We start from the raw sequence: 17813 nt of genomic DNA on the forward strand, positions 1-17813 counted from the left end.
TTTGAGCTACATTGAGAAAAAAATGAGCAAGGGTCTTCAGCCTCAGCAACACAGTCACCTGTGACTTAATACAATTCCCAGTTCTTTCCTTGCTTTGACACTTGGACTTTGAATTCTATATTTTCTTGTAAGTGATTTGTTGAGCTCAATCCAATCTAGAGACTCCTGTCCCCCGTGCTCCTTTGCAAATCTTCCATGAGAGCTATGAATTCAAAACCACTGAAAGATGTTTTAATATTAACTCGGTTGTTTAAGGATGGTTGTATTTATTGGGCAAACCCATTTTGAGAGCTAAATGACTTACCCATTGCAGACAGGAAAGGCTTTGGAGAACTGGAGGTGCTCAAACAATATGAAATGGAGCAAGTTGTGCAGTGTGGACGTACCAAGAACTCCCTTAGCATCCTTTCCTTACTGTAATGTACATCATTCCATTTCTCAGAATTCATCAATGGCTTCCTGTCTGCTGCTCCAACCCCCCCCCCCCACCAGACCTCTAAAGACACTTCCTCTCAACTTTTTCCCCTTTACAAATTCCCTCCCCCTTTTGTGCCCTCATGACCTTATCGTCTCTCATTTGTGCATTCAAGCTATCCTTATGCAGCCCTGATACCAGACTTGTGTACAGCTCAGCCTTCTCTGCCCCACGTAGGCATGACGTCCTTAAAGCACATCCTGAACCCCCAACCTCTCTCTTCTCTTTTGACTCTGCCGTGGGACATCTCGGTCTCTCCCTGCTCTCACTCATTTGCCCCCCGTCTCTCTGTGCCTAACCTACTTGCTTATATTGTCACTTCGCACAGGCCAGGTCTCCTCATCCACCCACTCTATAAAACGATCAAAAGCCTACACCTTTGTCTCCTCTACTGACCTCTAATCCCTGTGACAGCCTTCATGTTTTCCACCCCTGCCCTGCTCTGTTAGCACTGCCTTACTTATTAACCCCTCCCAATCGAGTCACTCTCTAAAGGATGCCTATAACTCACATCCATCTCCCAGTCGGGCCATCCAGTTTTAAGTAAGCTGCACTGAAAATGAGAGACCACCCTTTATTTGTGTGTAAAGGTAGACTGTTGGACAAGTCCTTGAATCAAAAAGTGTGATTTGGGATCTGTTAGAGCCTTGAGGGGGCACAGCCTTGATCCTGTATGTTCTTGTGGCAGATACAAGCTAGTGTGGGCTCTGAAGAAAGGCATTTCTGTTTCTTGGGACTTACTGCTCTATAGAGCCTCAGGCACGGTAGGCTCTCTGAGCCTCAGTTTTCTTATCTGTAAAATAGGGATAATAACTATCTCAGACTATTGTTCTAAGGCCTAAACAGGATAATACATGGATATAAAGTACTTACCATGGCTCCTGGCATATAGTGCCAAGATAATGCTAGTCAGCTTCGGCTCTCTTTGCATCGATAGGTGTTGAAAGGATAGTGTGGATGCAAGACTTGGTGACAGGATTATATCAAAATCCCAGTTACTAGGTTAAGATGGCTGAGTATTTTTAGTGTTCTATGGGCCTGGATGTGTGGTGTGGAAATGCAGATGCCAGACAACAGGGGTCTACCAGTGAGCTATGTGCCCTCTTACTAATATATTTGGTATCTTCATTGTTATTAATAAGATCTGATATTCCTGAAACTACAGGACCTTGCTCGTAGTCAACACTCAACAAATATTGAATTGAATGTTGAATGACATAAAATACTTATACAAGTAGCCATTAAAAAGAGGTGGGTGGGGTTTGTTTTTGTTTTTGTTTTGCCACTAAAAAGAGTCTTAATACTGTATGGCGTAGTGGAAGGGACTTGGGTTTTGTCGCAGATACAACTTTTGCTACTTCACGCTCTATTTCCTTATTTATAACATGGAAGTAATAATACCGATCTTATCAGATAGTGGTAAGGATATAATTTATGAAAATCATTAGTTTTTAGCACCCAGGCATATAAAAATGGCAGCTGTTATATGATGCATCATAAGACATATAACGAATAGATACAGAAGCATTATATAGATAAAAATTTAAGAGGAAGCATTTGCTAGACTTGCTTCTCCAAAACAAAAATACTAGTGAGGACAAGAGAAAGTCCTCAGTGTCCAAAATCGAAGGTAAAACTTGAAGGAGGTGATTTGGGGGGTAGGGAAGTTCAGAGGAAATTATATCTCTTACCCGATTACTGGAGATGTAACGTAAGAGGGCTTGGTGATCTATCGTTAGATCATTTTAGGGTTAGAAAGAAACCTAAACAAATTGGTTTGCGATGCCAGCCACTGAGCCCGTGACATTACTCCACAGTAACATACAGATTTAATTACCAAGCCTCCTTGCCAAGATACAGAAGAAGGACCCCTGAAAAGAAATGCTATATTTCCAAGGTAAAGTGCAGAGAATAGCTGCTGGTTTCCTAGGTGATGGATGATTGCAAAGAATATGGGCATGGAAGAGGACTCCCCCCCAAGAAAAACCCCCCTGTTTATACTCCATCAATGGCACCCCCCCCCCATCTTATTTACTTAGAGCATTCCAGTCATCCCCCTGCAGTCATTCCTACTGGTTAATGAGGACGATGCACGCCTGGGGAACATTACAGCTCAGCTGCAAAAGACTATCTTCCCGAAGAATCTTCAATTTAAGAGAAATGGCCTTGCTGATGACCCCTGCCACTGTCCACCAGATAGAGTGAATCTTTTAGGAGGTAGCTTTAGTAGACCATGAGATCCAGGTGAATTGAGGCATATGCTTTGAGGAAGATGGAACAGGCATTCCAGAAAATATGCTGAGTTGTGACAGTGTGTGACAGTGATTTTTTCATGTCTGAACGGGGGCTGGGGCAGCTGATCATGGAGATACTAAAATTGCCAGTCAAGTGTCTTCAAATAATCTGCCTGTTTTCAAATACCTCCTCCCCAACCCTGAATGGTGCTAAATGGTGTTTTAGGAAGCGATTCAGGATCCTTATTCAAAGGCGGGGTCCATCCCCATGGAGGGAGGTGTCTCATCTCTCATGGTGTGTATGATGCAAATGAGAATTCCTCCCAATATTTCTAATATGTCAAGGTCATACTTACATCACCAGAAATGTTTCTTAGTGGGATGTTGATCCTTCCGATGACCAGAAATAAAGACTGAGCCACCATGAATACATAAAAGTGCAAGCATTGCACAAAAATGTTTGATAGGATCTTTTTAATTGAAGTTTAATTCCTTTCTTTAGTCTGTGTGTGTGTGTGTGTAAGTATGTGTGTAAGTGTGTTTCGGGGGGAGTTATTTGGGAAGCTCAATAGAAAGCTGTAGCAACCAAAATGTACATAAGGTTAAGATTTAAACCAGATCTTTCTATTTATTAAAGCAATATGTATTTAGACAGAATGATGTGCCCTTCATATTTTTTCGATTTTTTTTTTTTTTAGCTATGTGGTAACCTTATGCTCTGATATGAATTAGCCTTAATCTCATTGATTTGTAGTAGTCAGTTCATTATTGTTAACTTAGCACCTCACTCCCACAGGGTATGTGGCTAACTCAGGACTCATCTAGGCTTCTCTGTCACCAAGCCCTGTACTCTACTAAAAGAATGAGCTGGAATTCACTGCCCTCCCCTTCAGCAGCCAATAACCATAACACTGGGAAGCCAGGAAAGTCGACTTCTAGACACTCCAGTCTTTTTGGTGTTCAGTCTTTAGTGTCTAGCAGGACATGTCAGTAATCTGTTGGTGAATTTTTTTGTTTTCTGGGTTACCAATCATTTGTGGTTTGAGTCCGAGTTTGGCAGGAAATGGGTTAGTGGACCAGCAGTATTGCATTTCTATCACAACAGCATTGGCAGAGTAAAATTGTGAAGACCTCTCTCCCTTGAATGGTCCAGTCGGCTCAACAGCATTCTTTCTCTTAACCCCACTCACTGTGAAGCTAGACTTCTAGACAATCCCACAAATGCCCAGATGGCCTTGAAATGTATCTCATTTCCTAATAAAAATCATCTTGTCGATTTGAGAACATGTCCATTGACTGAGTCAGAGACTCTTATCAATACCTATCTTTCTTTTCTCCCGAATCCTAAAGTCAACCAAGGCAGACCCATTAGCAAGATATATACTTGCACGCCTATCATTTATTTTTAGCTTAAAAAATAAATAAATAATTTCTGTGGATACGCATCCATGTTTCACAACCCAACAATAGAACATATGGTCTGATAAACGGATACTTAAAACTGGGACTCTTAAAAAGTTCAGGAACACATGGCCACTCTAGACAGTCAACATAAGCTGCTCCAAAGATCAACTGTGGAAGGCATTATCCTTTTTCCGTTGTGTCAGCCTTTTGACAGGTAATTATCTAAGAAGTGCTTTTTTTTTAAAGTGAATTCAGGTAAAATTTTCATATAAAGTCATAAATAATATTTTTTTTTAATTTTTTTATTTATTTATGATAGTCACAGAGAGATAGAGAGAGAGGCAGAGACACAGGCAGAGGGAGAAGCAGGCTCCATGCACCGGGAGCCCGACGTGGGACTCGATCCCGGGTCTCCAGGATCGCGCCCTGGGCCAAAGGCAGGCGCCAAACCGCTGCGCCACCCAGGGATCCCCATAAAGTCATAAATAATATTTACTTGTAAGTTCTTGGGGGCGCCTGAGTGGCTCAGTGGGTTAAGCGCCTGCCTTTTTGGCTCAGGTCATGATCACAGTGTCCTGGGATCAAGCCCTGCATTGGGTTCCCTGCTCCGTGGGGAGTCTGCTCATCCCTCTCCCTCCGCTTGCTGCTCCCACTGCTTGTGCGCTTCCTCTCTCTCTCTCTCATAATTAAATAAGTAAAATTTAAAAAAAATAAATAATTAGTTGTGACTTTGCTTTCTCCTTGCAGAAATAGGCATCTCTAGAGATGAAGGAAAGGCCTTGCTTTGAAATAAGGGCTTGTGCAGAGAACACCTGAGAGCGTGAAGCGGTGAGGGAGGTTGTATTTCAATTGTTCCTGCTTTAAACTCGGCAGGGCGGCTCTGTGCCTCATGGCCTGCAGCGGCTGCATCAAGCCTCCTGCCTCCCTTATTAAGATCTTAATTACAGACACAGCTTACTTCATGGCTGCAGGGAAAGAATTTAGTTTCTCTGAACTGTGTCTGTTTTTTGGTGTGGCAGGTGTAATCATGATGAGATCATTTCTGGTTTGTTTTCTTTTCCTGAAGGAATTTTTTTTCCAAGGGAGGGGGAGTACAGTTCTTAAGGCACAATTTCATGAGCTCATAATAGTGCAGTAATAATGACTGTGCTTTGATTTTATAGAGACCCTTTCTTCTGAAGGAATCAGACTGTTCTGCATATATAATTTCATGACTTCTCATAATATTATAAAGAACGTGTTCATTATCCCCATTTTGCAGGTGGAGAAACAGAGGCACAAAAGGATTTCTTTGCCATTAATCTTACAATATGAGGACTGAGGCTAGATCCCATTAATTCAGCGAGCGTCCATTCCTCTCTCCAGGGTTCTCCACTCAGCACGGAGGAACTTTTAGAGCTGATCTTTTCTTTTCTTTTTTTTTTTTTTTAATGATGGGAGACTGGCCTGTGCTTTACAGGATGTCTAACAGCATCTGGCCACTACCCACCGGCTGCCAGCAATACGCATGCATGTCACGTGACAACCAAAAATGTTTCCAAACTTTGCCAAGTCCCCAAATCGCCCCTAGTTATAAATCACTGGTCTAATCTCCCCTATTTCTTTTTTGCTTAAATAAAAAATTGCCTTGTTGGTTCCATGTGACAGAAGCACAGAAATACAACCATAGAGCGGTTGGCCATAATTGTACCATACTGATGTGTGCTACATGTCACAGGGCCTCAGCAAGGGGAAACTTCCTCTTACGTATATAGCCCCAATGTGTTCAATTGAATGCCACAAAGTACTGAGAAGCATGAGGTCTCAGGCCACCTGTAAAACCATCAGACTGTTTCTAAGGCAACCTTAGTTCTCTGAAGCCTTCCTCTGTCGTGTGTGTGCTCACGTACGTGCACTTGTGTGCATGTGTAATGGATCTATACTATTTTATATCGACATATAAAATAATGGAACATGCATTAGAATGGAACTTTGAAGAAATCCATTTAATTCTTATAGACTGGTATAGAATACATACATGTAGGAGCTTATCTCTCTACCCTATCTAGCCACTGAACAACTTCATTTAGAGGTTCTCTTCTGTTCCTTGTGCTCCTGCCATCTTTCCTCCCTCTTCTAGCTGAGAAGCTACAGCATCTGAAGCTTCTTTCTTGAGATCTGTCTGCAGGTGCCAGGCTGATAGCATATGGTTGTAGAAACCCTTTCAGCCAATGGTGTGTTTTGAAAAACTCAAGTAAAGTGGGATAATAGCAATCAGACAGCAAGCCTAGGTGACATCTGAAAGACTGTGGGGGGCAACCAAGGTATGTCAGCTGGGTCTGGCTGGGGGGCAGGCCGAGGTTGCTAGTGTGTGTACGTACTGGTGTTGGTGGGTGTAGATATTACTTCGTACCTTGAGAGCTGCATACCTTGATGCAGGAAGAGAGATATGCAAGAATGTAAAAAAATAGGAAGATCTTTCCCTTCCTTCAAATACTTTATTAGATGTTATAACTTTCGGGTTTTGACTTTTGAGAAATGATGCTGTTTTTGGAAATAAACTGTAATATAGTGGGCTGGCGTCTCCTACTCCTTCATAACTTAATTCTCATTTCACTTCCCCGAGTACCTGGATGTTGGAGGGATTTGTCTAGACAGGCAGATAGATGTGATCCAGTGCCAACACTGTCATGTTGGCTGAAATCCAGTTGGTTGTTTCATTGTTAATAAAACCTATCTTTTGGGTGAGTGGGTGTCAGGCCTTCATCATTATATGGCGCCTGTCAGATTTATCTAGGGACAGAACCCTGAAAAGAGTTTGTGCCTGCCCCATGGTTTTGATCTTTTGCCAACACACTATACTTAAATCTATCAAAACCAGGCAACCCAGGACAAATGCTTATAAATTCCAAGGCTTAATAGCAACAGTACTAAATTCTAAGATGGAGAGGTTCTCAGGAAGCACATCCTGGTCCAGTGGAAAAAATCCTAGATGAAGAGGGGAACCAGATGCTAGTTCTGGCTCTGCTGCTAATCTAATAGATGACCCTCTGGGCTGTAAAACAAGATTGGGTTAGAATGATCTCTAGAATCCCTTCTTAGTCTAAAACTCTAGTCTAATTGGTTTTGGTCAAGCTATAGGTGACTACTGGTTCTAATACATAGACACCACAGTGTTCTTCTGCCTTCTTTAAGACCCTCAGGAGTTGCTTTAAAAAATCTCAAAGACGGGATCCCTGGGTGGCGCAGTGGTTTGGCGCCTGCCTTTGGCCCAGGGCGCGATCCTGGAGACCCGGGATCGAATCCCACGTCGGGCTCCCGGTGCATGGAGCCTGCTTCTCCCTCTGCCTGTGTCTCTGCCTCTCTCTCTATCTCTCTGTGACTATCATAAATAAATAAAAATTGAAAAAAAAAATCTCAAAGACTACAGAGTAGTGGAAGATTGAACTCCTGAAGAACCATCAGACTTGTTAGGAAATTCTACCTTCTCACTACTGTCAGGATTCAAATTCATTCTCCACAACTGGCCAAGAAATAATAGACGTTGACTATGACGTCACACACACATGCACGCATGCCTCCCTAACAACCCCTTTTGTAATTTTTTTTTTAGATGAAACAAAGGATTTGCTCTAGGCTTTCATTGGTTTCATGGTAAACAGATCTCATCGTATGGATGTTCTTATCCTGCATCAAGCTTAAATCAAGGGAGAATAGGTGGCATTAACTCTAATGCAGAGAAGGAAGGAAAGCCAGCATTTTGAAGGAACACTTATTTAACCTCACATCCATGCTGTCCATATGAGATGACCAAATCTGGCCAGGTGGAAGATTCTTTCAGAGGTCCAAATATTCAAATTGGCCAAGAGCCTCACCTCTTCTCACCCACTCCCAAGAGGTATTGATACTCTGGCACATGAACCAGCAAAATAATTCAGGGTTCTAAATGATGCCTCATCAAACAGGGATAGGCCAATAATGGAAGAGATGTTAGGATTCCCAAATCTCAGTGCCTTGGGTTGGCCACACACAGGATACAGCCTCACAGTGCCTGTCAGGGCTGCTGTGTGTCAGAGTACCTTTGGGAGACAAGTGCCTAATGCAAGATTTCTTAAAGCATCTTCCATTTAGAAATGCTCAAAAGAGAATACAATGGGTAAAGTTCACAAGGCTAGAAAATCTAAGAAAAAGTCTGGACTTGGGGCAGAGTGAAGGGATATGAATATTAAGAAGGTCCAAGATACTCTTGTAAGCTTTGTGACCACCATAGGGGTTGAGAAACACTTTCCAATAAATGAAAATCATTGGCTGAAGTGTGGTCTTGGTGCCAGAGAAATCTTTGTGGCACACATTGGACACCCCTCACAGGGTATCAGAAGTATGACTAGGGAAGTTCTCCTGCTGCCTTTCCATGGCTAGTTCAGATCACCTAAAGATTACTGAGGAAAAAAAAAAAAAAAAAAAAAACCCTGGAAATGATACATATCCTATCTTCTGACTCCTGAACTTTCTTCAAAACCTCACGTCCCCTACTTAATATAACCTCCAGAGGATTTAACTCTAAAAATTCAACAGTCCAAGCATCCAATGAAAAGACCCAGGTGTAGACCCAGTATTCCAAGAACAAAAATCCAGACACTTGTAAATATTCATGTTTTCTGATTCTTACCTTCCTTGCGGAAATCCCACATTTCCCTATAACCTAAAGGTGATGGTGGGGTGAAGCCAAAGTGGTTTGATTACCCTCAGACCAAAGCTGATTGTTTGTCAGCAGGCACGAAAGCCTTTCTTTCTCTTCCCCAGTGTGTCCTGAGACTGACCTTCGTGATGCTCATTCCTTAGCTACTTCCTTTAGGACTAATTTCCTCGATAATAGCCATTTCCTTCTTTACTGTGTCTTTTTCTCAGGATCTGTCCACTGTGTGTGCGTGTGTGTATGCATGTGTGCATGCACGCGAGTGCATGTACCCCACTAGAGTTCAGGGCAGTTGGGTACAGGCAAGTCATGTGGTTGAGAATGTGGCAGTCCCAAGGTCTTGGCAGGAGCTCCTCCATGATAAATATAGAATGAAGTAAAAATAATAAGAGGAAGTCGGGCCATTGATGATGCTATCAATCCTGGTGGGGTGACACATCAGCCATTGTAATGTCTCATTTCTCTTCAAAGACCAGCGTGAATGGTCATGGAAATTATACGTCACACCTCTCTGTATTTGGAATAGCATAGAGTTTCCCTGGCAGTGGGAGTAATAAGCTTTCTTGACATTGGCAGGGAAGAGTGGGTGACGGTGTGGAAGCTGTCATATGACCTAGAGCTCTCTGCACCCAGTGATCTGGCTAGTTGTATGGTATTTGATTCCCACTCCTCAGGCATAGCTGAACCCGGAAGAGCAGAACCCAACATCTTGGCAAGGCATGAATGGTGCCCAGTTACCTGCTGCCGGATGGAGGGAGGAAAAACTCTTCCAGGGATGATTATATTTAATCTGGCTGGGACAGTCAGCTCCTCCTAGCCTTCCTGTTTGCTCAGTGGTTGTGGACACCAGATTCAAGCTCCCCATCTGCGTCATTATCCTGTTTAATAGAGAGGGGCGGGCACTTTCCTGCTTGCCATCTCCCACATGCTCTGGCTGTGAGGTCTGGCCATGCCATTTATCTTTCTGGTTCCGTTAGCTGATCTTCCCATGTCCATCTGAAAACTTTTACCAAATATCCTGCTGACGTCTCTAGAAAACAATTTCAAATCACCTTCGCTGTAGAGAACCAGGAAATCAGAGTCCAGAATCCATTGTAAATTAGCAAACATATAATGATGCGCATTTTGCTTCAGACGCTGGAAAGTTCTGGAAATGCCTAAGGACTAGGCCATCCTCCCTGAACTTCAGGAATTCACGGTCTTGAAAGGGATATTACAAGTCACACTGTAAGAAATACTATTCCAGGGGCAGCCCGGGTGGCTCAGTGGTTTAGCGCCGCCGTCGGCTCAGGGCGTGATCCTGGAGACCTGGGATCAAGTCCCACGTCAGGCTCCCTGCGTGGAGCCTGCTTCTCCCTCTGCCTGTGTCTCTGCCTCTCTCTCTGTGTCTCTCATGAATAAATAAATAAAATCTTAAAAAAAAAATAAATACTATTCTAGAGAACTGGAAGGGGAAAGCATCAGATAGGATTGGAAAGATAACTCTTCTGGGTAGGGGGGGGATAGATTTTGAGGTGCGAGAAGGTGAATGCAGGAAAACCAGTTGAAAAGCAATTGTCAGCCTCCCAATACCAGGTTGTTGAAGGTCTGAACTAGGAGAGGCAGTGAAGAGGAAGACAGGGGCCAAGCTGATCGGCTTCCAGATTGTGAAGAGACTCAGCAAACCTCCAAGGCTCCTATCTTGGGCAGCTACATGCGTGCTCTTAACTAAGAGAAAGCAGGAGAAAGGGCGTTTTGCACTTGTTGAGTTAGAGGTGAGGATACCTATTAGCCAGTTGGAGATTTGGGACAGGAGTGCAGAAGCGTCTAGGCTGGAGCTATGGATCTGTTATCTGGGTGGGGTGGGTTTTTTTTCCCCTTTTTTGAGTTTTTATTTAAATTCTAGTTAGTTAATATACAGTGTAATATTAGTTTCAGGTGTAGAGTTTAGTGCTTCAGCACTTCCATACATCACTTAGTGTTCATCACAACAAGTGCCCTCCTTCATCCCTATCACCCATTTTACCCATACCCCCTCTCACCTCCCCTCTGGTGACCATCAGTTTGCTCTCTTGGGTTAAGAATCTGTTTCTTGGTTTGCCTCTCTCTTTTTCCTCCACTATGTTCATCTGTTTTGTTTCTTAAATTCCACGTATTAGGGAAATCATATGGTATTTATCTTTCTCTGACTCATCTTGCTTAGTATAATACGCTCGAGCTCCATCCATGTTGTTGCAAATGGCAAGATTTCATTCTTTTTGATAGCTGAGTAATATTCCATTGTGTGTGTATAGATATAGATATAGATATAGATAATATACCACATATATGTGTTTTATATACCACATCTTTTTTATCCATTTATCATCAGTGGATGAACATTTGGGCTCTTTCCATAATTTGCCTATGGTAGATAACGTAGCTACAAACATCAGAGCACATGTATCTCTACTTCTGAAACCAATAATACATGATCTATTAATTAATTGAATTTAAATACAATTTTTAAAATAATATACCAATTTGAAGGGATATCTGTGTGTTTCAATACCATTGGTACGGATGAGGTTTCCTCTAGAGACTGAGCATGTAAAGAAGAGCAAAGAACGAAGGAGGGTTCCCTTTGAAACATGATTAGTCCATGAAGAAGAAGGTAGATAGATGAGTGGTCATGCGAACAGAGGGAGGAAACCAGAAGTGGAATCATGGAAGCCAAACGAGAGCTTCAAGAAAGACTGGGGTGGGAATCAATGCTAGAGGCTGCTGTTATTAGGGTTTCCTCAATAGGATTTATAACTCTCAATGCTGATTTCCAATCCTTTTTATTTTTATTTTTTATTTCCAATCCTAATTAGAACCACAGCTTTGGTAGCTGTGCATTTGCATTTGACTTTGTTAAAGTGTCCCCATTCTGGAGCTGGAGACCAGAGACCTGAATTTGTGTCCCAGTTCTGTGACCTTCTTGCCAGGTGGCTTGGCAAATCATTAACATCTTGAGCCTCGTTTGTTCTCATTTGTAAGGTGAAGGAGCTGGAGTGTAATTGTTTGAAGTTCCTTAGGCTTTCAACTTCTGTGCCCCAACTGTTCTGGCACTTAGCCAAGCCCTAGCTACATTTCTAACTGCCACCCTCCAGAGGCTAACCATCCAACTGGCGATAGAATGACATAGCTCTCTTATCTCTCCTGGATTTGTTTCTGTGTTGACCTTTCCTGCCCTAGAGATAAATATCCTGGGGTGGGTGGGAGAAAGAGGAGATCTTGAATAGACAAACTGCCTCTCCTGGGTTTTTCTAAGATGTTCAGATAATCACCCTTCTGACTTGGTGGCTTTAAGGCATCACACTTCCCACCCTGAATGAGAAGGTCCCTCCACCTTCTTTCTACCCAATTAACCCTTGATCTGCCTATAAAGTAGGTGCACTTTTGACTGAGACGGTTTGTGTTCTGGCTGACGTTCATTTTGCTGTTATCTTCTCAAATGAACTCTTGCCCCCAAAGCACCAAGTGTTTTCAGAAGCCAAGCTCCTCACCCAGTTTTTCCCCCCACTTTCTGATAGCTTGGATTCTGCTGGAATCTGAAGACATATATCCATAATTCATTCAGTAATAATCAGAGCAGTGATAATAATAATATTTTGTCTCGGTCTCTTGAGGCCAGTCGATAGCTTCATATTTGCTGTTTGTAAGCAAATATTCCACAAGGGGTAGCAGTGACCATGACTCATTTTTTTTTTAATTTTTTTTATTTATTTATGATAGTCACACAGAGAGAGAGAGAGAGGCAGAGACATAGGCAGAGGGAGAAGCAGGCTCCATGCACCGGGAGCCCCACGTGGGACTGGATCCCGGGTCTCCAGGATCGTGCCCTGGGGCAAAGGCAGGCGCTAAACCACTGCGCCACCCAGGGATCCCACCATGACTCATTATTAATTCAGAGAAATACTGCAAGATGCAGTTCTCCTGATATGTAATTGAAAGCAAGAGAAATATCAGCTGTGTATAAATATATGTGTGTATATATATATATATATATATATATATATATATATATATATATATAAATTCTAGCATAACTAACCCAACCCTTGTTGAGCACTGACAGGAGGCTGAGTGAGGAGGGAGCCCAAGGCCAAAATGCCATCCAGCAAACTAAATAAATTGTCACAATAGCTTCCTGAGCCCTCTAGCAGTGTTAAGGTACTTGAGTTGGATTAACTCAGCTCATCCTCACAGCAAACCCATGAAGTAGGCGCCATAGGTACTGTTACCCTCACTCCCATTTTTACAGATGAGGAAGTTAAGGCACAAAGGGAAATAATCTATTTATTCTATAGATACGACAAGAATTGTCATTTTCAGAACTTCCCTATATAATGGAGTTGAGCCCAGTTGGGAAGACATTGTGTAGTTGAGCTAAGCTGGCTTAGAGTTCTAGAAAGAGATCTGAACCAAGAGACCATAGTTCTGTTCTCATCTCTGACACCAAAATTGTGGCTTTGAGCAAAAGATAAACTGGCCTCCCCAGACCTGTTTCTTTATCTATAAAACTGGGTCCAGTTCTCTAAAGGTCTCTGGAACTGCATGCATGTAACCTTCCATATGGGAGAGTAATGGGTGTGTGTAGACCGTGTGTAGATGCTGACTCTCTGGAGCTTGCACCGATATTAAGTAACTCACTCCTGGTCAGCCAAGGCTGTAAATATCTGTCAGTATGTGAGGTGTCAGGCTAGCACTGGGGGGTGCATGCCACCAGTGGTCATGCCAAACTCTCTTCCTAAATCCTCATTTCTCAGGGCAGCAGGGAAGACTGATGGGGAGTCATGGACAACCAGTCAGGAGGACTCACCCAGGGTTTCTCTGTTAGCGAGGACAACAGTCTCTGAAAGTTTTCCCAGAGACCCAGGTCTTGAGGCACATCTGAAACATTCGCATGCTGCTAACCAGGTGGTGGGAAGGTCACTGGGATGGGAGACAAAGAACATCCAGAACAACTCTCACATGGGGGTTTCTATCTGCCTCTAATCAAACACGGCCCAGTGCTCCACTTCAGTGCTTGGAGTCCCATGGCAGTGACCCAACTCCACATGCCTCGAGTTTATTTATGCTGATTAGGTCCGTAGTCCCTTGCCTTTCTGCTGTTTTCTGTTTCTTTGCTTTCTTTGTAGCCCCTACAGTTGTCCAGTGACCCACCCTCAGCCTCCATAGAACGGGTCCTGACTCTCTTAACTTCTGATTTAATCTCGAGGCTTTCTTACCAGCCATTCCCAATCATGGAATGGGCCCCAGCAAAAGGGATAGAGACCACAGTGCTCAACTCTCTCCCTCCTCTATCATCACAATACAGCTCTTCTTGAGTGGAGTGATCTCCATCAGATTATTTTGGTACAAAGGCCCAGAACCTTGTCGTCCGTAACTCTGACTTTTCTTTTTAAGTTACAGAGCACTCAAGAGATGGAAGAAGAGAAACAGATTTTAGGATTATGACACATTCTTAAGTGGTTCCTCAAGACAGGATAGTAAGCTGCATGATTTTATCTTTGTGTATGTGAGTTTCTGTTAGGAAAAATCCCAAAGCTTCCTAGCATATAAATACTAAGTAAAACTTTCACTCAGAACACAAATCCCTCAGTTTCCCATGAGCTTCCCTGTCTACATTGCAGACTTCTTGGATCCCCAAACTGTAACCAATAAGAACTTCAACCTTATTCTTCAAAAGCATCATCTGGCTCCCTGGGTACTGACCTCTTTTTTCTTAGGTTAAGTAGTAACACTAAGAGGATTAACAGTAAGAGTAGGACCCCCTCCCAGGTACTGATGGGAAGGGAGCTGCTTACATAATGCAGCCCCCAACCCCAACCCCCACTCCAGAGGGGAGACCCAGCACACAGCACAAGACTGTGGTTATGGGGCATAGTACAGGGGGAGATGATTAATGTATGTCAGTTCTAAAGGAATGAGAAGCACGGGGCTGGAAGATCAAGTCCACGTTTCTAGAGAAGCAAACAGGGGGCAGAAGTCCAAACAACAACTGCCAAAAATTCCACGAATATGTAAAGTCCCAAACATGCTCCACCCAATAGGCAGTCCCTCCTCCCACAAATGATCAGCATCCCGGTGACTCAGGTGCATCCAGACACTTTCGTGAAGCACCGAAGAGATCACTTTTAGTTTTCCAAGTGCCTGTGATGAATTTACAGCGTCCCGGCCCCTCTGTGTGCTGGGAAGGAGCAGGCATGTGGTGATGGCTGCCATCGTACCGCGAAACATGACTAACGCCAAGAAATGAAGTCTTCGGAGCCTTTGAAAGGCGTCCAAGAATGTCAGCACATACCGCTTGCCCACTCTCTGCTGAATGCCTACTTGGGCTGTCTGCTTAGTACTGAATGTGCCAGACAGGCCTTCATACAAAGGGGGAGAGTGTTTGGGGCCCCTGAAAGGGGGAGGCAGAGCCTTTCTGATGTGAATGGAGAGATTCAAGGAGTGGGGGGAAGAGGTGGCAGGGGGAGGAGGGGGCTTCAGGAAAGGTATGAATAAAAGACCAAAAAAGGAAAGAGGTGGCATCTACCTACATGCAGTAAACTCTTCGTAGCCCCCTGCCATCAACTCTGAAGAGAGACCACTGTCACCCTGTGCTCCATGCTTGGTTATCACGTAAAGAGCACTTGCTTGTGGATTCCCCCTGTATCCACAACTTGATCGACTGGGAATAAGAATTTGGAAGGCCTGCCAAGGCATACATAAGTCGACTTTTGTTTCCACTTTAACGCCAAATATAAATGCCATGTGTCCCGTTTGTCATTTGGGATTGTCTTTGACTCCTCCTGCCTCCGATATATGAAAAGATTGAGAAATGTCTGCTGTGGCACATCTGAGTATCTTGGAATGTCTTATTCTTCGAGCTGGCTTGAGGAAAGGAAGAAAAGTGTTCTGTATAGTGAACTCTTTACCAGTGCTACTCGTAATTCCTTGGCACGGCATCCCCTGCTAGAGGGAAGAACTCTTGTGGTGTTCGGAGCTCCGCCGAGGAGGCAGTCTGACGTCACTGGTGGCAGGCACAGTACGGACGTATCTGTGTTTTGTCTGCATCCATCTGTTTTTCTCCTTACAGGCTATTGTTCACATTTGTTCTTCTCCCCCTTCCAGGAAGTGTGCTTCTCCAGAAGAGCACGGGCTTTAGGTGTTTAAAGGACTGAGCTAGCATTCTAACACAATTTCCCTCTGTTCTCTTCTTCCTAGAATCTTATGGCAAGGGCCTTATACGACAATGTCCCAGAGTGTGCTGAGGAATTGGCCTTTCGCAAGGGAGATATCCTGACTGTCATAGAGCAGAACACAGGAGGACTGGAAGGATGGTGGCTCTGCTCCTTACATGGTCGACAAGGCATCGTCCCAGGCAACCGGGTGAAGCTTCTGATTGGCCCCATTCAAGAGACCCCCTCCGGTCAGGACCAGCCTACTTCAGGACTAATGCATCAGACCTTTGGCCAACAGAAGCTCTATCAAGTGCCAAACCCACACGGTGCCCCTCGAGATACGATCTACCAAGTTCCACCTTCCTACCAACATCAGGGAATTTACCAGGTCCCCACTAGCCATGGTATCCAGGAACAAGATGTGTATCAAGTACCACCATCAGTGCAGAGAAGCATTGGGGCGGCTAATGGTCCCCACTTAAGCAAAAAGGTGAGTGAGTGACCAAGATTTCTGTTCCTACTTGTTTCCGTTGTACTCAGAGCAATAGAAATGTTCCCAGAACAAGAACTTAAAACTTTCAAGAGGTAAATATATCTTCTAAAGAGTAAGTATAACTAAATACTTGACCTTGAGCATTAGTTTTGCATCATTTTTCCATTCATTGGTCAGCAAAACTTTGTTCCCATGTCATTATAAGTTCTTGTGTCATTCCAAATCAAACTGGATCATTAAGTTTTTTCCGTCTTTCTGATATATCTGCTTTTAGACCTAGGTTCTAGACTCAGAAATAGTTTCCCGTCTTTTCTCTTTCCTCCTTGAGTGGTACAAAGCACCAAATTTACACAAATACAATGATGCAGAAAGGACTGTCTTCTCATCAAAAGCTGAATCGTGTCCGCATTGAACTGGCTGCACAAAGAACCCACCAGAGAGCAAAGAAGCTGTTAGTGGGTCATGCCAACCAACTTGTTCTGCAGAGTTGTTAGTTTCAAGGTTGACCCATTTAAAATAATACATGGATACTAGTGAATTTAGAAAGGAGCCATCCTCTTGTCCTTCAACTAATTCCTATAATAATGCTGGAGCCAGTGGGTGAAAATAGTAGAGCTGGAATACTTAGGAAACCATCATGGTAAAAAAAAAAAAAATTTAAAAAGGAAGGATCTCGTCAGCACTTTATATAATTCCAGATGCCACAACAATTTGACATAAATAGAAGTCTGTTTGTTGAATTAATTTTAAGCATTTCATATATATATACATTTATTTTTAAAAGAGTTTATTTTTTAAAGATTTTATTTTTATTAATTCATGGGAGACACAGAGAGAGAGGCAAAGATATAGGCAGAGGGAGAAGCAGGCTTCCTACAGGGACCCTAATGTGGGACTCGATCCCAGGACCCCAAGATCACGACCTGAGCCAAAGGCAGATGCTCAACATTGAGCCACCCAGGTGCCCTTGTTTATTTTTTTTTAAGTAATCTCTATACCCAACCTGGGGGCTCGAACTCACAACCCCAGGATCAAGAGTCACATGGTCATGGGATGAGCCAGGCAGGCAGGCAACCCTTTATTTAGTATATTTTTGATGCTTGTGATACAGGGATGAACTAGAGTGGACAAGGATGAACCTTCATGATGCTTCATTGTAGTGGGGAGAGAAGCAGATGCTGTAATGTCAGGTGGAACTACACACTGGAGAGAAAATAATGTTAGTGAACTACTGGGGTGATAGCCAACACCAGGATCCTGCTTATGGGAGCATTACAAGGGAGGGCTTTCCTCTTTCATTTCCCGGCAAATTCCAAGGCTCTACAATGGGTCCTTTGAGGCTTGAGATTAAGAATGGACT

At 43.4% G+C, this 17813-nt stretch overlaps 1 protein-coding gene across 3 annotated transcripts in view; it reads left to right on the top strand.

Annotated features, from left to right (window-relative positions):
* NEDD9 (neural precursor cell expressed, developmentally down-regulated 9) overlaps positions 1 to 17813 on the top strand; it is a 186722-nt gene that overhangs the window by 141344 nt on the left and 27565 nt on the right. For all 3 annotated transcript variants that reach the window (XM_041770806.1, XM_041770807.1, XM_041770805.1), the window contains one exon: positions 16004 to 16450. In XM_041770806.1, the coding sequence (XP_041626740.1) occupies positions 16004 to 16450 (447 nt within the window). The remainder of the gene's footprint in view (positions 1 to 16003; positions 16451 to 17813) is intronic.

The sequence above is a fragment of the Vulpes lagopus genome, chromosome 10 (genome assembly GCF_018345385.1).
Source record: "Vulpes lagopus strain Blue_001 chromosome 10, ASM1834538v1, whole genome shotgun sequence".
NCBI lineage: Eukaryota > Metazoa > Chordata > Mammalia > Carnivora > Canidae > Vulpes > Vulpes lagopus.